This window comes from Varanus komodoensis, unplaced genomic scaffold, assembly GCF_004798865.1.
Source record: "Varanus komodoensis strain SLA01 unplaced genomic scaffold, ASM479886v1 scaffold7_3, whole genome shotgun sequence".
Lineage (NCBI taxonomy): Eukaryota > Metazoa > Chordata > Lepidosauria > Squamata > Varanidae > Varanus > Varanus komodoensis.
The window spans coordinates 18,071,783-18,096,210 of record NW_025336480.1 but is presented as its reverse complement, the minus strand read 5'-3'; the positions used below and the strand labels follow the sequence as shown (position 1 = coordinate 18,096,210).

Here is a 24,428-nt window from a genome sequence, read left to right as displayed (position 1 = left end):
TTTCTCTTTTGCTTTTTCAATGATTGGACATGTCAAATGGAGTGCAAGCCGTGGCAAAGGAACAAGAGAATGGTTAATATGATGGACTCCTTCTTGATGGGGCCAGACTTGGTAAGAGGATCAGGATAGATAAAAGGAAGCACTTCTCCACACAGCCCATGGTCATGCCTGCCACAAGATATGGTGATGGCCACCAATTTAAATGGGTTTAGAGGAGGGCATTTGATTTCTCTGCATTGAATACTACAGGGATCCAGTCATTGTGTCCGAGTAAGAATATAAAACCAACCATACTTAGTCTACCTTTTTATTCCCAGAGTAGCAAACCAGCTGCCTATAGGGAACCCTCTCAGACCAGATGCAATATCGGGCAGTCACTGAAAGAGCTTTCCTCCAAGGGCAGATGATGCCTTCCCTGCCTCTTCTTGGCCCAGGAGGACAGTAGAAGGAAGAGGGTGCCCCCCTAGGCTGTACAAAATTACTTCTTCAACCTTCTACTGCTTATACTTGTCCCAGAGGTGAGCTGGACTCATCTGGTAGTAACTGAGGGGCAGTTCAGAAGGACCTGCTTCCCAAGTCCAGCAGTATGATGGTTTTCCAGCTTTCCATTGCTAATGGTTAGCCCAAAACAGGGGTATGTGCCCAAGCGCAACAAAGGACTTGGAAGAGGGCTGTGCTGCACTTGGGTGCTCCCAGACTTCAGTGTCAGCCTCCTCCATGTTTCCATTTATGCAGGGCAGAGTACAAGTCTATCCCCACAGAGGGCAGGGGCTGGGAGAGTAATAGTATAATGAAACACAGTTTCTTAGAGAACTGGGGCATTTAAAGCAACAACAAAATTATTGTTTGCTTTTCTTAAAAAAGCATCCCAGCAAACGTTAAGCTGCTTTTCAAAGGAAACTATAATTTATGCTGAATGCTGTTGAGATGAATGGACAATGATTATGGAAAACCATCAAATGAGCAGTAAAGGGAGGATCTATGCTTGACATGCATATTAAGTTGAAACTTCACATCAAATGATCCCAAATGTTATGGTTGCTCAGAAACCAAGCTCTAATGTAATCTCTGATATTTGCAGAATATGTTGGAACAGAACTAGTCTTATTCATGTTCTGTATAAGAGTTCAGATACCCAGGTATCTGCTGAAATATAAAAAGCAGCAAGTCACATCATCACACCTCTCTAGACCGATAGAAGAGCATGCCAGAACAATGTCAGGACCAACTTTGTATGCGATGTCCTCAGCAAGCAGTCGCAGTGCAACGCGCAGTACGAACTGCTAAGGCTGAACTCCTTTCTGCAGTAGACCTATCACGGATCAGGGTGCTATAAATCATAGAGGACATTCTATGCAACAAACTGGGAATCTTCATGGAGGAGGTAACAGGGTAAGTGTGGGGCTGCTTGCTTGGACCCATTTCCTGCCTTCTGGCCGGGATAAGTCAGCCTGGTATTATAGGCATGTGCATTTCCCTTTCTTTACCCTGAACCAGACAATGTAGAAAGGAAGGGGATTGCCCAAGCTCCCAGCAGAGTAAGCAGGACAAAAGATTGCTCAGATTAGGTTTTCACCACCCCTTAGGTCCACCTCAGCCTCAGCCTCTATATGACTAGACCAAATCTTTCTGAGTCCTAGACCTGGAAAGTTAAACACTAGCGGTAATTAAGCAAAAGGTTCAGGATTTAGTACCAAGAGATACTTGGAAGAAGGTATGCAACACTTGAGGTCACTGTTGTGTGTATTTACAAAAGGAAGAAAGGCTTAGAAGAACCACAGTGTATTTGGAAATGATACTTTAAAAGATACCTATTGGAGGGGCTGTTACTGGTTGGTCACCCTGTTTAAAAAATAAAAATTGCACCCTATATGTACACAAATCTTTTCATCGGCTTTTAAAAATTGCTTGTATAGTGGACCAGAGAAAGGGTGGAGTGAGGAATCCAGGTTGGGGGTGGGGATCCATCAGATTCCCTGGGCTCCACTCCCCCAATTGCAGTCCACTGACACCGCCACAAGCCCAAGTTCCCAGCAAGCATGCCCAGCATTGGCACAGCGCTTGCTGGGAATTGAACCCGCAGGAACCCTTTGCAAGTGGCATTCCTCTTCCACATCATGTGGAGCACCTGTTGTGCTGTGAATGATATGGAAGAAGGTTGGCAGTTGTGCAACCTTCATTTTGTGAGCATTTGAGGACTTCTTGGCCCAGTTTGCCCTCTAAGACAGAACCAGGCATGAGAACAAGCCTATGAATGCTAGAGGGATGGATTCCACAGAGCTTTGTTGCAACACTGGTGTAGAGGTGCATACTTCTAGGAATCCAAAAAAGGAAAAACTTGCCTAAGCGATGTCAAATCGCAACAGCTGCAAACCCTGGACTTTTACCCAGAGCGGCTCCATTTTTTTCCTTTTGATTTCCCCCAACAGGTGTCAAAAGGTGAGTTGCCAAGAGAAAGCAAAGGTGCAAGAGATCTTTCCTTGTGAAAAGTGGGTGGCAAGATTTATACCCCCCCCCCAATAATCGTGATGTGATGGTCCTCAGGGTGATGCAAAATTTGCACTTTTTCTCAAGACTCTTGCTGCTCAGGGAAGTGCAAACATGCATCCCACCCCCTTTACAGGAAACAAACATATCTGATAGCAGGCAACCACAGGAAGCTCCATTTATCAGGCATGAAAAGGCATGTGCCGCTTCATCTGCACAATTCCAACTACAACTTTTCTAAAGCTACCCCCAAAAGGCGCCCTATCAGGGATGTTCTCTACCATACGTTGCATGGGCACTTCAGGGGCTGTCGCTGGCTGTCAAATAGGAGGTTGTGAAAGGCAAGGGAAAAGATGGATGAGCAAAAAAAAAAAAGACTCACGAGCAGGGGGGGGGGGGGGGACAACTTGGGCTCCTGGGCTACTGGCAGGAGGACCGCAAGGGAAGGAGAGGGAAAACAACTCATGTGACCCTGATCATCTGTTGGGCACACAAATGTCGTGAAACAACCATCCCACCATGGCTGGTTGCCAGAGTAGGCTAACATGAGATATGAACCTGCCCATTGGCAATAACAAGCCAAAAATGAGAAGGAGACAATGTGAAGACAAAGGGAAGCTAGACCCCTTCTTTTACATTCAAAAATCAACCACTGGCCAAATAGGGTGCTTAGGCTTTCTGGCAGTGAAGTGGGAAATTCTTACAGCCACCCTGTTGAAATTATTCAGTCTGATTAGCAATTCTGCTCCAGCCTGGAAGGGTCTTGGGGCCAGAACAGCATGCATGTGGTTCAGCAAGGACACCAGGGCTGATCTTCAGAAAATGCAAGCTTTTACAAGCAGTTAGATCACAAAAAGGAATGTGAATTTCATGAGACTTGTGAATTTCCACAAAAAGGAATGTGAATTTCATAATTTTTTAAAGAGAATGAGAGAGAAAGAGATTCTTTCTAGGATTGCTTTTCCATGAAAAGAAGCAGAAATGGTTACAAGTCATCCTATCACACCAGGGAATTTGGAATCTTTTAAAGAGCAGAGGATCCCCCAGAGAACAAGTAGGCAATGAGTTGTTTTGAATTACACAACCCATTAGCCCCAGATAGCATATGGAGGAAGGAAGGTGGGGGTGGAATGCTGGGCTGCATACATACTCTAAAGATTTAATTGATTTTACTTCCAGTTTTACATTTCTTTGCCTTATACATAAGCCCTTAAAAGTCTTTTTATGGGTGGCAGTGATATAGGCCAGACAGTCCCATACAGAGGGATTTCCATTATGAAGACGGGAACACATTCTTTTTTTTGGAGGGATGTTTATATTATGTTCCCAGATTCATAAAGGACAGGACCCGTACTTCCAATTGTAACGTTAAAAAGGGTGTTATTTCAGGTGGAGTTCATCAGTCAGGGCTGTGAAAAAGGTCACAAGACCTTCAGGCATGGGAGAAAAGTGCTGTACTTTTCCCACATTTAAGCAAAGCACACCAATTATTGTGTCAGCAAAGTTTTACCTCATGGCAAAAAATACTTCTGATTCTCAGCACTTTTCCAAATACCAGACTACATCTCTGTAATACAAATATTTTCAGTACAAGGACATGAGGAAGAATTTGGCACAAGGTTCTTGTAAGCTTTGATCAGCAGAGATGTAGAAAATTGCTATCTAAATATCCAGTGAAGGCCAAAAACATAATGGGTTCTTTTTCCCTTTTAATTGGAGCTAAGCAGGAATTTCAATCCAAGACACCACAAATTAACTTTTTTTTTTAAAGAAATCACTGGTAGTTTAGGATGACTCAACTGAAATCCACTTAAAATTGATTGAGTATCAAAGACTGGAATTATCAAATCTAAAAAGCTGTGAGCTTTGGCTAAGCAATCCAACATATGAGGAAATGCTGAAATGTTCTCGGCCGGAGCCACTTTGTTCTGTGTTGTTTTTTCTGCTTCACTTTTGTTTGTTTTTGTGTTGATAATTTATTCTGTTTTCAATCTTTTGTTTTATTCATTTTGTTGTTTTCTTGGTCTGGTGGAGAACTTTTCAGCACCCCCTTGTAGTTCACATAACGCAGCTGCATCATTGTGGCTTATTAAACCCACTATGAGCAGAGGGACACACTGGGCGCATATGTTGCACCATGTTGTGTGAACCAAGCCATTGTGGGCTATTTGGGGGCTCATCAACACTTCTATAACCCTTGATTAGTGCTAATGCGCTATGTGAGTTGTTTAACCTCAAATAATCGATGGTGACTGAGTTCACATGACATAGCTCAATCCCTTATAGCTCCAGTTCAGTGTTTCATTTCACAATGGTGGTCACATTCATCTTGGGTTAAATAACAAAGTCACCTGGCCTTGTGCAAAGCAGCCCTATAATAAACTTGAAGTTAAACTTCAAAACACTGTTGTGAGTCTTAGTATAACAACCTATGCATGCACCAATCCTATGCACACTTACCTACCTTCAGGTGAACTCCAATAATCCCAATGGGACTTACTTCTTAGTAAACATGCATCACTCTGTCCTATATATGTTCTTCCATACAATTTTCTTTAAAGCAGATTTTCATCCTTGGCACAAACTGCCTTAGCACGGTAAAACACCTGGAGAGACTGGGATGAGGGTACATTGGTTTTGTCTACCTGAGACAGAAGAACAGAATTGTACTCGGTTCATAAGGTTCTTATAAACAAGGATGACATGGAGGTACAAGTCTTAAACAGCCCAGGCTGGATCCAGGATCTGTCTTGTACAAGAGGATGGACTCCACTCTCAGCAGCTCTCACACCCCATTTCTGGGCATCCCACACCCCACAGCTTGGCCCATTCAGCAGTTGGTCTCCTGGCTAGGTGTAAACTGCAGGAGTGACCCTGAGGAGAAGGGGCAAGACAGGCCACTTCCCCCACCACATTTACCCATCCAGCTGAAATCTGGATTGAACCCTCTGTGCATAGAAACAGAGTGGAGCAACACAATGACTCCAGAAATTGGACCAAAGGATCGAAAGGAGACTAATGCTGGCTCTGAGAAGGCAAAAGGGGGTTTGCCTTGCACCAGGTCAGACCAGTGGCTCATTTGGCTGAGTAATGTATCCACCAGGGCCAGTGTCAAGGGGTCTGAGGGCCCACAACCCAGCAAGCCTGCTGATGAGTCCCCCCCCCGCCCCCGCCCCCCTGCAGTGGCTCTTCTCTTCACCATGGCCAACAGTTTGTTCGCCAGCCTCTCGCTCCAGCCAAGATGGCCATGCTGGTGAGGGGGCAGCACAGGAGTTTCCCCTGCATGCCTGGTCATGGCTCTTGGCCTGCCAAGCGAGCAGACGAGCAAGGGGAGCAAGGATGAGAAGGAAACTGGGGTGATCGCAGCTGAACAGGATGGCAGAGAGGAGGGAGGGGAGAGGCCATGGAGACCATCTTGCCCAGTGGCCCTCACAGAGGGGGAGTTAGCACCATTTCAACACTGAATGAAAGACTCCCCATGTGCTTCAGGCAGGAATTCCTCCCAGCCCTACCTAGAGACCAACCTGGGGCCTTTGGCATGCAAAGCACCTGCACTCTGAGCCACGGAGCCACCTGCCCCTCGGTGTGAGCCGTCCCTCTTTTCCCCTGTGCAGCTGACAAAGTGCTTAGGCTTCAGCTTCTCTGAAATGGCTGCTTTTCTACCAGTGTTCCAGCAGTGCAGCCACACCTCAGGAAAAGTGCTAATTAAAAAAAGAAAAAAGGGTTCTTGCCAGCATGAATCACTGGCAGTTTCCCCAGGATTGCAAAAAGAAGAAAGCGATCAAAGGAACAAGAGCCTCATATATAAGGAAGAACATCACCAAGGGAAGAATAACTTTCCCCCCAAGAGTTGCTGCTTGTAGCCCTCCACCTTGCTCTGGCCTCGAAGAACTGACCTGTGCCCTTCTGTACCCCTTCCTCTTTGCATCTGGCCACCTTAGTTTAAAAGCCTCACAGCAGGATCTCTCTCTGGAGATTCCTTCCCCCTCCCCTTCTGAGGAATGTCAGCATTTGGGACACAGTCCATGTCTGAAAAGCAGGACAAAAGTATGATAAATAAAGTATACAGCAAAGAGTATTTTAAGTAGTCAGATTCACTGAAATTATAGTATTTAAAACAGTTGTGTAATTTTTAAATGAAATGTATGCATTTAAGAAAATGCATGAGGTATTAAAAAGAGAATCCTGCAGCTATGGTTTCAGAGTCTGCCAGTTACTATAAACAAACTTGTACTATTAAAGAATACAGTAGTTAAAATGCCAATCTCTGTAAGCCCAATATGAAAAAAGCATCACTTCAGGTGAGGAATGCCGAGCCAGTCACAGAGAACATAATCAAACACCACTTAAAAGTTCTCTTCAGTGAAACTTCCTTGGCACATTTTATTTAGAAGGTCAGAAAATAAATAATAGCAAACAAGCACGTGCATCCCCAAGTCAGGGTTGACTGCAACTCAAGGGCAGGCTCGGGTGCAGTTTGCTTCATGCAGGGCCACCTCTAGGTGTTTGAGGGCCCTCAATGACCCCCCCTCCAGGGAGCCTGCCCTCCCATCGCCATGGCCACCAGCCTCCGTGCTCAGCCTGCTCTCCCCCGCTGTTGCCTGGGCCACAGTGAGGGGCAGGTGAACCAGCGGGCTGCCTTGGTGGAGATGCTGGAGCATCAAACTGTGCAGGGAAGAAACCTCACTTCCAAAGCACAACATATTCTGGGTTGGGTACTGCTTGGAAAGGGCCACCCGAGTCAGATGCAAGCATGTGAAGAAGATGCTTCAATCTCCTGTAACACATCCTTGACAATTGGGATCATTTTCCCCCCTGGTACTACAAACTGATAGCCCTGTAGGGGCAACTTGTTATTCCTGGCCCTGTGCCAAGGATAATTCTCTACTAAAACAAGTAAAGTGCCCCCTGGTGGCTGTAAAATAAATAGATTTCCACTGACTTGTTCCACAGGCTGCTGCTTGCTTAAGATGCCAAGATCAGCTTTTAGCTTCCCAGAGATGTAGTCATTAGACCCTGGAATCTGGCTCAACTTCAGCTGAATTAATTTTCTCCATAAAAAGTCTCCCAGTTAAAATCAGTTGTTTTTCTCATGCCTCTTTAAAAACAAACAAAAACAGCTACCTCAAATTGTGGAGCTTTGCTTGTTTCCCGTTCTGTTTATCACCACATCTGCATCGTAATCTTGTTCTTCCCCCAAAGGAGTTCATGTTCATGGGGAGCAGGGCCATTTCATTCCATTCCCACAAGAACCCTATGAGGCAGGTTAGGCTGGAAATGCTTGATGGGCCAAAGGCCACTCGATTCTCTTCTTAAGCAACTGAGGAGAAGGTAAACATCACAGTTCTTGCAGAAGCTTCAAAAGTGCACTTTAAAAAGAATTTCCAGGATACTTTGCATAAAAAGGGAACTGCTTTTGCATTCTCGCTAGTTCTGTGGCACTCATAGGACCCATGGCTTGCTCTACAAGAGCTAGAGCTTCCAATAGTGATCCCAGAAAGAACAAACATGCTATTTTCTGGAACTGGACAGGTCGGTGGAGCCACCTTCTACAGATTCTGCTAACCTTCCCAGTCCCAGAAAGGAGTGTTTTTCTCATTTCTGATCACTGCTAACTTCCGATTATGCTAGCATGGGGCAGCATTGCATTGTCTTGGATCCAGGCATAGTTGTGATCAGAGGATGCCCATTCAGACAAATGGGACAAATTCAATGTAGCTAATTTCTTTGATATCAGTGCAATGCTTAAGTTGTCCCATCAGTTTTAATATGCCCATCTATTCTAAGTATATCTAAGTCTGGATCCAACCCATATATAAACAGGATTACATTAAATACTATAACCATTACCATGAGAGGAAGAGGGGAAGAGAAAGTATACACACTCACACATATGGAAGACATATGCTGCCAGTAAAAGCAATGAATGCCCCAAACTATTAGGGAGAGCAACATCCTTACAAAACCTTCAGTAGAAACAAATCTGATGGACAATCCTTCTGTTTTCACATGTAACTGACCAAATTAAGTCAGACAGAAGAGACAGATTCTTTTTGTTCTCACATCCCACACAGCATCCCCCTAAATGTACAAAGCTTGTACATCACATCAATATTAATGTGCCAGTCTCAAAACTGGACTTCCAATTTGCGATGCTACTATATTCTAATTTCACAGGCTATGACTCACTGGGACCATGTTCTGCATTCTGAACAGGAGATCATAGAAGGACATAAGAGGAAGGGATCAATTCTATCCGTAGGTTGTAGCAGTTCCCTCTCCAAAGTGTGTGAATTGGGTAAGGGAAATTCAATTAAAAGCCACTTGGCAATGAAACTCACTTGACATTTCACAACATTGAATTGTGTGATGTAGGTCATAAGCCCTGTTTTACAGGTGATGTCACCTTTTCTAAGGCAAAGTTAAAGTTGTGAGGCAATGGTGGCCTCAGTAATATTTCCCAAGCTCTTTCTCCTACATGTTTATCCCTTTTTCTGATGGGGAAATGTGCCCACTTTCATGGTTCTTTGAAAGCCTACAATAGGAACAACACCCACCATTTATTCTACTGTGTCTCATAGCAGTATTCCCCCAATCCCAACATCAGTGATCAATGTCAAAATTGATTGTGCAGAAAAGACCTTTTCATATCATCATCATCACCACAAGTGGTTGCTTTTCCTTTCACCCCATATTCTTGCCTTGCTGTAATGTCAATCGCCAATTTATCTGTCCACAGGATATGCATTTAGATTTTCCACAAATCCAGATCCCACAGAACAAATGTAATACTTTACTCTCAATATGGGTGCTAAGAACATCGGAAGAGCCTTGCTGGATCTGACCAAGGGACCTTCTAGTACAGCATCCTTCTGCTCACACACTGGCCAACCCAGTCTACATGGGAGATACAAGGAGGACGTGAGTACAGCAGCATCCTACCCCCCTGGGCTCTCCAGCAAATGGTGTACACAGGCAAACTGCCTTTGGCACAAAATTATATTTCTTATTAGACAAGGTAGGTCTTTATTTATTTATTTTTCAATTTATATCCTTCCTTTTTCCTACAAAGGGCTCAAGGCAGCTTACATCTCCTCCTCCATCTTATCCCCACAACAACAACCCTGTGAGGTAGGTTGGGCTGAGAGTCTGTGACTGGCCCAAAGTCACCCAGTTGGCTCCATGGCTGAGCAGGGACTAGAACCCAGTTAGTCTGAGTCCCAGTCCCGTGCTCTTAACCACTACATTGCACTGGCTCTCAAAACAAAAAGTCTTTGTTTTGCTTTTAACTACAAAATGATCAGCATAGCAGAACTCAGTACAACAGCTTATGCACATATGGATTCAAACTCATGAAACATTCAGCATCATTCTAAAGCAAAGTTTCTACGAAAAATCAAGTACAATTAGGTGGGTTGGATGCAAATCCATACCATGTTTTCTATTATGAGTCTATAGGCAGCTCATCAGGAAAGCTGATCTAGAAGAAGAGCTCCTTGGGTTGTACATTGCACTTTTTGGAAGCTATAAATTTTTTATAAACTCCTTTTACTACTTATTTAGGTTACTTATCTAACAATTTCAAAGATGCAGTTCTGCCATAAATCTTTGTAATGTCTACATAGGAATATTGCATTTACAAGCTTTTTATCAAGATAGATGACTGTAACAACCTACTTACACAAACTTCCTTACAGGTGTATTTGTGGCACAAAAGTATTTCCTTATAACATCCTGTCTGGTGAGCTTGATTTCTCACGAGGTATCTGTTGTATTTACTGTCTGGGAGGAGTCTTCTGGTTACCCTATTCAATGCCTTTGCCTTGTAGGCAAATGTTTGATAGTACTCCTTTTTACAGCACTAAGAGGAAGGCAAATGTATGAATTTAACACAAGCCCCTCTTGGTCTGGATCTTTATTGATTTATTTAAAACATTTGTATGCCACCCGATTGTGCCACAGCACCTCAGCAAAGGGTGACAATGATCCATCTCTGATGGCCCGCCATTGCTGCTCCTCATCTAGCAAACCTCCGGGAGGAGGCATTTTATTACTTGCCATTCAGGTGGCCAAGCTGAGTTGTGTTAGCCAATGGAACCCCCCTTTTAATGGCAGATTCTCCTGGAGGCATTTGATTCTAGAATTTTCTCATTGGGCAGCAGAAGCTAGGTGAGGAAAAGAGCTGACTAGTTGATTGACCAACCGGCCTAACCCCCTTACCCAAATGGCTGCTTCCTCATTTGGAGTGTCAAGGCAGGTGGAACAGGAGGAGGAGATACTGTGACTACAAGGCCATGGCCTACCCTGACTTCAGGCTGCTCCTCTTCTCTTAAACAGTATCAACAGAGTTTCCCAGCCAAAAAGGGGAGAGACCTTATTTACTGTCACAGTGAACTGGCACATCATGTCTGTGAATAGAGGAGGCTGCAACTATGCTACTCAGGTATCTCTTACAGAGACTCAATGTATTGTTGTAAGTCTGGGGGACTGCTTTGGATGTCATCATGGGACCCCTTGCAGCTCCACAGTCCAGGACTTTAAAGGTTTCCCCAAACGACTTGCCTGTCAGCATACGTTCTCTAGTAGGCATACTGTGTCAGAGCCTGGGACTTGTTCCCAGTTCTGCCAAAGTGCCCAATACCTTCTTCCCCACCATCTTAACTATGAGAAGTGTCAAGGCAGAGGTCTGTGGGAATGCAAGTTTCTGGAGCTGGTGAAAGAGCTGGATTGAAGTTCTGGAAGGGCACTAATTTCTCTTCCCTCTCCCCATTTGCGAGAGTACAAATCTGTTGAAGCGCTGATGCTGTGAATCTTCATCTACGCTCAACTGGTACAGAGTACATATAAACTGCACACCATCAAGGCACCAAAAACATCCAGTGGCCTCATTTCAAGGGAACTAAATCTCCCCTCAAACTTGTCATCCCTGGAGTTCACTGCTCAGAAAACTGGGAAGCCACAATATTGAGGAAGCAACAATAATTCTCTGTTGAAGAAGTGGTCTCCAAACATTGCTGGACTTCTAGAAGCAGAACATTTGCGTCCCAGTTCTTAAGACACAACTCTCTCTGTACAGTCCCATTCCAATTTGAGAAGCTCATGCATTGCTGGTTTTGAAACTCATTTATTCACTGAGAAAGCTGGTTAACAAGAATGCATATTGCAGCTTTGTTCAGCCTGCTGGATTATCATACCGTTTATTTGGGCGTAGCCAATTATTTGTACTGCTGTTTTATTTACCCTTATGGCTACTGCAGTTAGATATTAAAAGCCACATGCAAGCAATAGAAAACACATTTCAAATAAAATTGATAATATAATAAAGTAAAAATAGATTTTATTGAATCAAATATCCAGCAAAATACATAATTCAGATACAGCACCATTGCACAGAACATACTTCTTTCACTGGGAATGCACTGTAGCAGCAACACGAAGTATTTGCTTGCAGTGTACAAATTCAGGCATAAATAAATACACACTGATTTAAGATTTGCATGTACATATACACACAGGGCTTTGCCTGCACACAGGGCTTTGCCTGTGTTCTGAGTTGCCTCTTTTACACCCTTTTTATGAGTTACAGTATACATTTCCTTCTAGTTTTTCAATTTATTAAAATTAACATATCCCCAATTTTAACCTATCCACAATCATATGCTCAATTGCATACCATATATAAAAGATGGCAAGATGCACAGCAAAGGAGTACTGACATGCCTACGCTCTCCTCCACCAACTCACAGAAAAAGGTTCAAAGCTGCAGATCCAGGGCAACTTGCTGGGATCTGAATACAAATCCCAAAAATTCAATCTGCCCATGTAACAGGGTCTCTCCCCTATCACTCTTCAACAGAGAGGTAATACATGTGTTCTGGTCTGGCATATATTATTATTAATTTCATTTCTATACTGCCCATAGCCAAAGCATTCTGGGCGGTTTAGGGCAAACTGTATGTCTACACACAGAACTGAATGCTACCAGTTTTGGGCTCCTGCCAGGATCCACTACTGGGGAAACTGGTCAGCAATTTGTCTCCCATAGAAGTCATGGAGAAAACCCCATTGCACTTGGATTTTGCAAAGCATCTATTTTACAAGTTCAGTCACGGCTGTTCCACAATTCACATTCACGCATAGATTAGTTTTAGGTTTTAAATGCCCTTTCATCCATCTTCAAAGTCTCCATAAGGCTAAGATGACCCTCGTGCAGAAAGTGCAGGGTTGAAATTTTAGTCTAGTGAAAACAGCTCATCAACAGATCATTTGAAATCAGTCTAGTAGTAAGTTGCCACAGAATGGCAAAGGTTCTAACTTCTTCCTTCACTGGATCTAATGGCAAACTGCTGGAGAAAGGGCAAATATATAGTGTGCAGCCCCTCTGCTAAGTTGCCTCCTTGGGTTCCACGCAGGAGAGCACACCTGGGCCGCCGCTTATCTCAGTCTTTTCCACATGGGACCCCCCAAATGTATTAGACTGGCCCTGCAAGCTGGAGATCAGGAAAGTCGTCGTTGAAAACATTCAGAGGATAGCAAATTGAGGGAGGCTGGCTTATCTGAATGGCATTTTGAAAGGAAGCAAGAGAAGCGGCATAACCCACAGACGCCCAAAGACCACCATAGACTGAGAAACATTAAGACAACTACACAGATAAAATCAGATACTGCCGCCCGAGAGACAGGTTAAAATTAGCAGTAATCCTCATATACATACACATGGGTTCTCCCCATCAAAAATCCATAAATATTAAAACAGTTAATTAGTTGGGCGTAAAGTAGAACCATTATTCTTACTGAAAGATACACTTTGGCTAGTGTTAAATCAGAACAAAAATTGATTAGAGAACTGCTACAAGTGGCAGATTGAGTCAACTACTGACCAACAGTGGTAAGCTTCTGCCTGCATTTCTAAGCACAGCACTACTGACTGTGTAATAGCCACTGGCAGCACTGAACATTATGGGAATGACAGAAAATTAGCAATGGTACCTCCTTGTCCCAGAAAGACAAAGCATGCAAGATCCCAGTATACTACCCGCCTTTAATGCCTACTCTGATTCAGAGAAGTTAGTGTTTTTGTTGTCAGATGCCGATGCATATGTGTCTTATAAGTATCTCTTTTTGCTCTTGCAGCTAAAAGGTAAGAGCTAGGAAGGCTTTGAAGGGGACCTGTCCTGAATTACACCTGGTTTGTCTCATAATATTAAGTTTTGATACATTTGATTTATGGTTTTATTTGTTAATTCAGTGTTTTACCTTAACTTGTACTGACTGACTGACAAGCTTCCAAGCAGAAGGAGTTCCGTGTAGCCGAAGTCCTTCTGACCCATTCTGACCTTCAAGATACAAAGCTCCTCCTCCTCCAATAAGTAATATTTAACAACATATGCAAATTTGGCTTTATGGCCCTTGTTAAATGAAATGCCCGTGAACTCCAGAGCTAAATGAAGACAAAACCAGGTTCTGTAATGATGGCTGCTGCCCTTCAGTTCCCCTGGTGCCACTTTTGTTTCTGCATCCATTGCTTTTCTTTTCAATAATATCCCACAGTGAACAGGTGCTGGTCTTTACACAGTCACTTATCCCATAACAATTCCAGATATAAAGGTAGCAAGCAAGCAAGAGTCTCTACAAGTGTAAATACAGAATACAGGCTAATCTTAATCTGCAGATCAATCAGAAAGAGTCTTGAGAAACAGGGTCTTTCTAAATAACAGCTCACAACTCCAATTTATTTTTGTCTATGCTAACTTTTATCCTTATGATTCTGTCCATGGGGTTTTCATGGCAAGGATACTGAGGTGGGTTGCCATTTCCTTCTCCCGTAGATCACCTTTTGTCAGAGCTCTCTGCTATGACCTGTCCGTCTTGGGTGGCCCTGCACGGCATAGCTCATAGCTTTATTGCACTGACTTTTAGGAAATCAACCCTGACTGCTCTTTAGAACGTCAGGCACTAAAGCTGAAACTCAAATACTTTGGCCACCGAATGAGAGGATTGAGGATTGCTGGGGAGGACTGAAGGCAATTGAAGGAGAAGGGGATGGTAGAGGTGAGGTGGCTGGATGGGGTCACGGCAAAGGTGGGTGTAGGGTTAGGTGTAGGACAGGAGAACCTGGGGGAATGTTGTCCATGGGGTTGTGAAGAGTCAGGCACAACTTTGCAACTGAACAACAACAACATGCTAATTTTTACTTAAAGCTGTACAAGTATTCTATCAATTGTAATCTTCAAATCTTGTGCAAGCACCAGAGGACCTAAATAGCAACCTACTAATATAGCAGTGCTCTGTTAAGTGGCCATATCTCAGGTGATCTGAACTCTCTGGGCAAAACTCAAGTAATTTCAAATAGTGTTTCAGCATTGAGTAGCTTGAGGAAGTAAAATTACTGTATTTACTTTCTCATGTACCTGAAGCCTCTTGCTTCCTTCACCATGTAGGAAGAGCAGAGAAATATGTTTCCCATGTAAACCTGAGGCACACTTCAGGAGAAAGGATTCTTTTGAAGTTTTTTAAGAGAGCTAAGAAGCTAACCAGCATTTCTCTGACACTGGTATCAACAGTGTTAAAAAGTGGAAAGAAGTAGATAAGGAAAAATAATTACATATTTAAAACCAGAATAAATCATTAAAAAAACATTCACTTTTACACCTATTATGAAGGGAACCACATTGCTTGAGTGCTCTTAAAAATGTATCTCTAGCTACACTATGTATATCGTACCTTCATTCGTTTAACTGAGACATTAACAATGCAATCCCATGTATGCTGACTCAGAAGTAAATCCCAATGAATTCAATAGTGCTACTCCCAGTTAAATGTGCAGCCAATAGGTAGAACCCTCAGCTGCCAGGTTACTAAAAATGCACCAGGTATCAAAATGCAATCTGCCCATTTAAAATAGGAAATTATAATATGGATTAATTAATGCCATGCAACAAATTAAAATATCCTTACAAGCAAAGCTTAAATAACCTCAGTTTATTTGCACTATAAACATAGGCTTCATTAAAGTATTTGGGCTATGATCCAATGCAAACATACTTGGAAACAAGCTCTGTGGAACTCTGTGGAAGTTACTTCTGAGTAGACATTCTTAGTGTTGCAATGTACATGTTGCCTTGAGGTTTGGTAATTAGCACATGCAGAGGACTATATTTAGACAAAATAAGTTAGGCCTTGGTCAAAGCAACCTGGCACATTCCACTGTGCTTTTAATCCCAGGATGCTTATGAGCGCAATGTCACTTCTCAGGGCTCTGCCCAGTGACACATAATGAGCATCCGCTCGTGCAGTGGAGTTTCTGCTTGCTGTCCTTCCCCTGCATACTTCAGAGGGTTCCCCACCCCTGCAGCCCACATCTCAGGACACCTGGGAAAGGAAGGATCCATTCTGCCAGTAACTTCCATTCTGATGGCAGACTGGAAGCATTGGATACAAGCCATGTCCTGTATCAGCAGAAAAGTACACAGGAAAAGTACAAGGTTTTTTAAACAGCAAGGATCTTCATGGGCATTTTCAAACGCCTTATTAAGTTTGATTGGCTAGCTTTCCTGGGTCTCTTCCATGACATTTTATCCATCCAACATAGTTGGACATACAAACATACACATCATCTGTGAAAATTGCATTATTTTTTATAGATGCACACACAGTAAAGGGCATGGGCGTTCCCAGTATATGTGCATGAGCCAGAAGTGAGACAGAAATCTTTACACTGGCTGGGTGCCCTTGCATTTTTTCTCACATGTGTGAGCTTATTTGTGTAAAACATTCCTGTTCACATATAAGTTAAATTCCCATTGGATCATAACACAGCACAGCATCAGTCATTTTGATTTCTATACCTTTTCTCTGGTTATTGCAGCCTGTTGCTTTAAAATTTGCTAAATAAATTGTAATTTCAACTGCAAAAAAAAAAAAAAAGACAGAGAGAGAAAAGATGGCTTATTTCTTATGGCTGACTGCCCGCTGCACAACTGTACATCTATAAATAAAATCACTTGTCTATACAACAGTTTCCACATCCATGCTAAATTCTCACACTACCATTCTCCCATTGTGCTTGATAGCAACTCTGCCATGAGGTCCAACCGAGAAAGTGCCGGACTTCGCGACACACATCTCCCTCGCACCACCTTTTGCCAGAGTCTAGCTGATATGCAGTGAAGCGAGATGCAGCTGATGGCATGCGTCTTTGTTGCCTGAGCTTGTTTATGGCTGTTGTTATTAACAATATGCACAGAAAGGCAGAAAAGGAATGTAGCAGAAAGCAAGGAAGGGGATCCTAATATATAACATCCATTAAAAGAAACTGCTGAAAGACTTGCATTTGCTTCTCACCTATTCTGTGCTTGCTGCGATTCCCAAGTCACATGTCATGATCACTAATAAATATTCAACATGGAGAATTCTACAGCAGAGCTCAGCTCTACATTTTGAGCCTGATGCAGCCTTTAAGCTGTCAAACAGAAGTGCTTCAGATCTCCAGACAGCAGTGGTTGTGCCAGGTTAGCAACCTGATTCTCAAGCAATGTCCAAAGAATGGCCTTTGAGTAGTATTAGGATACCCAGTTCTCCACACATTCACTGCTCGGGATCCAGAAGGTTGTCATGTGTAATTTAAGCCAAGATCCTTGCCAGCTGTTCAACATTTTTCCAATCAGGCTGTGACTACAGTTGAGAAGACATAGCATTCCCATCCAGCCAAAGGCCAGTCCTCACACTGCGATAACCGTTCAGATCGACCCCATGTTTGGGCCCAAAGAAGCACACGTAAAGAACCCAGCCCTATCATTTCCCACTGCAGCCTCACCCTTGCATCTGCAAAATAAATATGCTTGGGAACCCAGAAGGAACAATCAGTCTCTGCCGTTGCTCCAAGGGAATCCAGGATCCAGCCAGACTGCCCAAGGATTCTGTGGCAATCAAGTAGTAACAGATCCAAGTGTCACTGAAAGGCACTGGTGGAATTGGAAACAGTTGGGACAATGAGTTCCAAGAGAGACTCATAGGTCCCCACCACAAATCCGGCACAACCTATGAAACTGATGAAGATGTCTTTGACGATGGTGAGTGGGTGCATTCCTTCTGAGTAGTAGGTGGTGATCTCCAAGAGAGGTGGGATGATCAGGGCTAAGGCGCTGCTGCTAACTGAGCCCACCAGAGAGATGACAATGTCCAGTCGAGGAATCAGGATTGCTAGCACACCTGTGAGGGAAAAGAGAACAACTTTGTTAGGACTGGCATCTAAGGAAGAAGTCCAATTCTGGGCCAAGCAAGCGTCTGTGATTGGATGCTACCAACTTAAAACAGTGCTTGTTGCTTAAGTTCAAAGCACTTAACTTTTTAAAGTCAAAGCAGAAGCCAAGACTGCACTGAGACAGTTGATAGTCCAGTGGTAGAGGACCTGCTTTCCATGCACAGGGCTCTAAGCTCCATTCTTGACCATCTTCTGCTAAAGAGTCCCAGGCACCAAGAGGTGGGAACATCACTGCTAAAGACCGTGTATCTCTGCTGCCAGCCACAGTAGCGAACACTGGGTTTGCTGGACATACAGCGCCATTCAGGACAGGGTAGCTGTATAACTTTGGAAGTTCTAGTCTCTGCAAGTATTTTCCCCTCACCATCAGTTTTTGAAAAGTTTAGAGAGACTCTTGCGCTAAAGCTGTACTGTGGTTTCTCTCCCAATCTAATGGGAAAGCAGATGGAAAATTCTCAAGTTCAGTCATCTACCATGACACTGAAGCTGTAAAAAGCATTCCTGATGGATGGATGTAATTCTATTTACATCCTGCCCTCCATTAAAAAAGCAGAACGGGTAAAAATATTAAAATGGAATACAAGAAACAAAATGTGTTTTTCCTTCTGTGGTAAATTGATGAGACAAGACTCAGAGACAAGACTAGAGAAACCCATGGGTACAAATCCTGATTCATTCAATAAGAATGGTAGCAGCTAAAATCATTGTGCTAATGGGATTTCAGTCAAGCAAACCACATCAAGAGACGATGCCCCGACTAAACAGCTCCATATTTGGAGCAGTATAATCATGCCGTGCTGTCTGGAAAAGGTCCCGAAGGCTCTCACTACTTTCACATGTACGAACAGGGTCCTAAGCCAAACTCCAAACCAAAGTGCACTGGAGGAAAGCGCCAGCCTTGTGCATTTGGAAGCCTCCATGCTTCCAGGATACTTTGGAGTGGGCTGGTGGGGGGGGCTGCACTCCAGCCACTTCCCCTCTATTACTCATAAATGGGAGAGATGGCATTTCAGGGCCAGAGTTCAGCAAAGCCAGGACTCTCCTGGCAAGGCCCCAAAGCATTCCCTGTGCTTGAGCAATCTGGTCACTTTCAGGTTAGGCAAAGCATGGGGCAAGCCTTGTGATGCTCAGAAGAACAGCTACCCTGTGGTGGGGCTTAACTGAACTTCTTCCCACTGCTGAGCCACTGATGAGGACACGCTGGCTCCTTCCCTGGCCACAACCAAGTCCCCGGGGCCACTCAGCAGTTCATACCAGCCCACCTCAGCTCTAAGGCTGCCCTCAAGCGTCCAGGGGCAGCAAATTCCTCTCAGCCCTAATACCTGGGGCTCCTTGACACTAGTCCTTGGCATCAAGGCCCTGCAACCTCGCCCCTTTCTCTTTGGGAAAGCTATTCTGTGGCCTGAGGATGCGAAGCTCCCAGCAGTGCCACTGGCTTCCCAGGCTCTGGGCATCCAAACAACAGGACAAGCAGCACAAGTCATTTGGTGCGAGACCCCAAAACAGACCAAGCACCATGGCTCTCAGCACAGGAATCTGAACAGTCACAGTATAAAGTTGCTGGGCGGCAATCAAGGGGATGCAATCAAAGATTTTAACATGGGTTTGAAGTGGTACACCAATTCTGCTTTAGTGAGTTTACGAGTATAATCAGTCTTTCTTTAACAGGGTTGTACAACTTACATCTGGGCCCCCACAGTCTTTCCAGCAGCCTGCTCCTGATCTCTTTGCCTATAATCTCCACTGCTTTCCACAAAGATCCTCTTATAAATTACTCTTTTCCCGTCATTCCCAGCAGCAGAGGGAGAGCAATCGGTATCGAGAGGAAACAGAGAAAAGGCTCCATGTTCTCTGCCTGAGAGATCTTCATGAGGCTCACATGTGGCCCTTGGAGTCAAAAAGGCTATGCAGCCTTGCTTTAAAAGCTGGTTAAATGTAATCTAGGGCTAAAGGCTACCCATTCTGGCATTTAGCACTGAAATACAGGAGACTGGGATGCTGCACTGAAGGTAAAGAAGAACTGAGGAAGTTGAACTATGCAATTGAGTGATAAGAAAACAGGCTTCTTGTACTGCTTTGATACAGAGCAAAAAACAGAACGCAACATTCCTACACTAGTGCATCCAAGAAAATATTACAAGCTGCCCCAGCACCAAAAATATGGTCACAAATAGCAACTTGACTACTGCGAAGCAGAGCGATGCTGAATCCCTGGCATCTGGCAGGAGGCACCCCAGGAAATGCAGCCTGTTCTACGGAGCCATGGAGCCCCTGGACAGTTTGGCCTCCAGTGACCCTCTGAGCTCGGGTTTGCCTCACCATCACCCACCCCTTTCTCAATTGGCTGCTGTGCCACATCCCCACCCCAAGAGACAGCCCTGCTAGAAGAGAGAATACTAGAGAGTGCAGCTATGATATAAACATTCGTTGCAAGCCACCAGCTCAGCTACGCAGAGTACCAGAGACAACAGGGAAGGAAGCATCAGGAAAATTCTTCATCTAGAAAGAGGGGAAGACAGCAGGCAACAGACTCATGGGTCAAAAGTAGTCCAAACAACATTCTTAGTCTGTGCAGAGTGAGATTTGGCTGGTGCTTCTCTCTCTCTCTCTCCCCCCTCCCTCCCTCTCTCTCATTCTCTTTCTCTCTGGAGATGGGCAAGTCTAGCATTGTAAGCTGAAGAGATAAGCTTCCCCCACTCCATCAAAATGTGCACAGTGGACAGGACATCTGTGGAGATGCAATGAAATAATTAATTAGCTGAGAGGCACATACTGAGGAAGAACTGTTCTCCTTCCTTGAATGGGACTACTTAAAGATTAAATCTGACAAGCTTGCATCAGGGCTGATAGGATGTTAAGAGATATTTTTTCTAGAATTTCAGGCAGTTGGATTTAAAAAAAAAAACAGACTAAGGAATTTCATTTTTAAAAGTGCCAGATTTCTAATGTAAGAGAAACAAGAGGGTTGGTGTGCTTGGAGAGTTGTCAGGGGACAAGATATCCTCAGAACCAAGCAACTGATAGCAGTATAACCAATAACCATAACAGCTCTGGAACTCTTTTGGGTTGAAGGCTGGGGCATTTATTTATGCTGAAAATAAATTAAATTAAAACATACATAAAAACTGTAACCGCAGCAGGAAGGCATATTAATTAACTTCATGTAACATCTTTGAAGAAGGTATGAACATAAAAAAGGCTGGATCATGCCAATAGTCTGCCCAGTCCAGCACTCCACCCACATGGTGGTGAACCCGGGCAAGCCCAGTTCCTACCAGACACCCGTGCTTGAAGTATGCAAGCAATACTTTAGACATTCAAAATGGATGCTGTGCCTCGCCCCACTTCATGGATCTTGGCGCATGCCATCACCCCCACATCCCCTTGCCAGATGCTCCGGATTCAGCAGGAGAGTAGGAACTCTTAAGCCTCTGCTGGACTGCGACACAGAAAGCCCACCATGAAGCCTGTTTCTGTCACCCAGAAAAGCAGGGCCTCCGAAAAGCATAATTAATCCCTACGGCCAGAAATGAAGGAACTGGTTTGTTTCATTCAACCAGAAAAATTGTGCTTGTGTGTGAGCACACACTTTCAAGTAGGCTGCTGCTTGTGCAATTTTTAAAAGTGAGAGCTATCCTCCTAAACCCAAGAGATTAGGAAAAGACAAAACCAAACAAACGGAGAGAGTTAGCTAAGCCACAGTGCTCAAGCTCTTTCTAAATGTCATTATGGGTGGGTGGAATTGAAGTATTTGCATAGCTGGGAGAAAATACAGCTTTGGTTATTTGGGATGGGCAACTTGTGGCCATCCAGGCATTTGGGCCTTTTCCTCACGTCTTTTTTGGTTCATAGTCCTTACAGCTTCCACGATCCCTTTGCCAGGAGTTATGCAAGCCAGAGACAAAGAGAGTTCTACATCACAACACCTGGCTGGCCATACGTTCCCACCCCTGCCATAGAAAGAGCCTCCACACTGTCCCACGAGGGAGGAAGCAACTACAAATTCATTGTGAACAACAGCAAGGAAATGAAGTGATTTAATTGGTGGAGTTTGGGACTAACAGAACAATCAAAACAGTGCAAAGCCTCCACCAGCAATAAATGAGCATAAGATGTGTCTGAGCGAGCAGTTAATGCCTTGGAAAAAACAGGTTTGGTGGCTTATTCATCAGAGCAGAAGGACAGGGCATGTCACCCAGTTCACAGGACTGACTGGCCAGGGGGGTGGGTCAGAAAGGAGTGTTCTCAATTCAGTAGCAATGGCTTTAAATGGAGCTAAGGCTAGATCCCATTTTACTTGTTTACTTACAAATTTATTTACAGGAGCCACACCAACCTGGGCCCCTTCAGATGCTTAAGACTACAATTCCCATCAACTTCAGCCAACCGGATTAATAGTCACGGATTATTTATTAGATTTGTATCCCGCCTTTTTTTTTCCTTAAAAAGAACTCAAAGTGGCTTACATCATTCTCCTCCCCCTGCTCTCAATCTTATCCCCACAACAACAACCCTGTGAGGAAGGTCAGGATGAGAGCCTGTGACTGGCCAAAAGTAATTCAGTCGGCTTCATGGCTGAGTGGGGACTAGAACCCAGATTGCCTGAGTCCCAGTCCTGCACTCTGAACCACTAAAGCACACTGGCTCTCATATTATAGATCAGATTATGAATTATAAAGCATCCAAAGCATCTGAAGGAATCAGTGACCTGGGGGATGCAATCTTATGGCAACTTAAAAGTGCGTGAGGAGGTGACACACAGAAATGGGTAGAGACCTGATTTCCCCTGTGGAGGAGGGCAGGGCGCGTTCCAATGGAGCAAAGCTCAGGGAACCAAGGTTCCATTTGGATGCCAGGAAGCACTTCCTGACAGTCAGGACCCCGAGGGTGTGCAGTGGGCTTCCACGGGAGGTCATTGAGGCCCCATCGGTGCGGGTGTTCAAGGATAGGCTAGACATGCATGTGGTAGGCAAGTCATGAGCGGAGCTGGCTAGGTGGCCTGAGAGGCCCCTTCTGACTTGCTCTGTTTCTATGTTTAGAAAGAGAAAAGTCCTACAACTCCCAGCATACCCCAGCCAACATTGGGAGCTACAAGCCTTCTTTTCAGTCTAAGTTTGCAAAGGATTGTGCCTTTGCAACATTTATAGGTAGCCCTATAGCCAGGCTCTTAGGCCAGTTCATGTGAAGTTAAAAGCAAGTTTTAAAAACTGCAGATGTTTTATTTCTATTGCAGACAAATACCCAGGTCAACAAAGGTATATGGTGTAATCAAGCTCTGATTACTAAACTCTTCTGATACACCCGCTATGAAATCTTATGACTCAGATTTATTAAAGGCTGTTATTTCATTATGCCAACTAAAGGAAAGCTCAGACTGCCCTTTTCAAATAAGAGAGGTGGAGAAATTAGAGGCCATTCATGCAGTGACAAGCCAATTTACTCTGGGGAGCAGGAAGACTTACAACCTACAAGCTGGTTCCAGGGCTTTTCCCACTTAGAAAACCAAAACCCTTGCTTAAAAGGTGAACATTGCTCCAAATGGCTTTTCAATCGTCGCAGTTTTACCATCACCTTCACAGTGAAGGAAGTGCTACTGGGCACTATGGAAATGGGGTAGACTGCCACTAGGAATTACCGTTATGTGATAGCATATCATTTTTACTAGGGCACTCGGGGTGGGGGATGGTGCAACCATCATTTTCATATAATCCCCTGGTTTCAGGAGGTCCCCAGCTTTTCCAGGTGGGCCTAGGAAGAAATCCTGCCCGAAATGCAGGAGAGCCACTGCTGGGCAGAGCCAACGAGGCTGGGCTCGACGGACCAGTGGCCTGGCTGGGCATGAAGCCTCTTCCTCTGGCCCTCTGGGATGCCAAGATGCACTGTCATTCTCAGGTGCCTCCCAGCTCCATTTTCCGCGCATGCAGCAGTAGCCACGCACCCTGCACCATCAGGATGGTGGTAATACAGCCACATTGAAGAGACACCCAGCAGCCCCTGACAAGCAACTTGGACAGAGGCAGAAAACATCGCTTTCCTAACGCCCAACCCATCTTCCAGTTTTGCCTCACAACATTCCAAGCTACAGTTTAATTTGAAAGAAGCAAATAGGATTGGAATGGGATTTACTTTGTCTGCCTTTTTTTTTCTTTTTTGGTAATAAAGAGACAGATCAGTTTAGCATCTGTGCACACATTACCTGGATGTAAGCCCTGCTGAACAATGTGGGCCTTACTTTCTAAGTAAGCATAGCTAGGAATGGGCTGCATGGAAGCCCGTGAGCGCGGCTTCCGAGGGGGGAGGGTGCATTTACACTCCCCCTTCTGGCTCCACTTTCCTCTGTTCTCCACAGACATGACCCTGCTGCTGAGTGCTCAATTGATCCAGTGAATTATCGGTCTGTCAAGACGTGGCATAGCGTGCCCTTCCTATGACTCAGCCTGTTACACCTCACCACAAGGAGGATTTGAACACCCCTTAAAAGATTGAAAGCGATAGGCAGCCAGACTAAATTATCCAGCTGCAGCTTCTCAGTCTTCAGGGAAACATGCTTATGCTTGTCACTGATATTAATTCAAAGGGCCTTTAACCAGACCTCACTCCTCTTTGGCTTAGCACTTCAAAACCCCAAAACACACCCCCTTTTGGACACCCAGGCAGATCCGCTCTGAGGCCATGAGAC

The 24,428-nt window shown here is 44.4% G+C and overlaps 1 protein-coding gene across 1 annotated transcript in view; it reads right to left on the bottom strand.

Annotated features, from left to right (window-relative positions):
• Nucleotides 1-14,421: 14,421 nt before the first annotated feature.
• LOC123035759 (proton-coupled amino acid transporter 1-like) overlaps nucleotides 14,422-24,428 on the bottom strand; it is a 45,385-nt gene continuing 35,378 nt past the window's right edge. Inside the window, exon 11 of the mRNA XM_044454289.1 lies at nucleotides 14,422-17,697. Within this exon, the coding sequence (XP_044310224.1) occupies nucleotides 17,438-17,697 (260 nt within the window). The 3' untranslated portion in view covers nucleotides 14,422-17,437. The remainder of the gene's footprint in view (nucleotides 17,698-24,428) is intronic.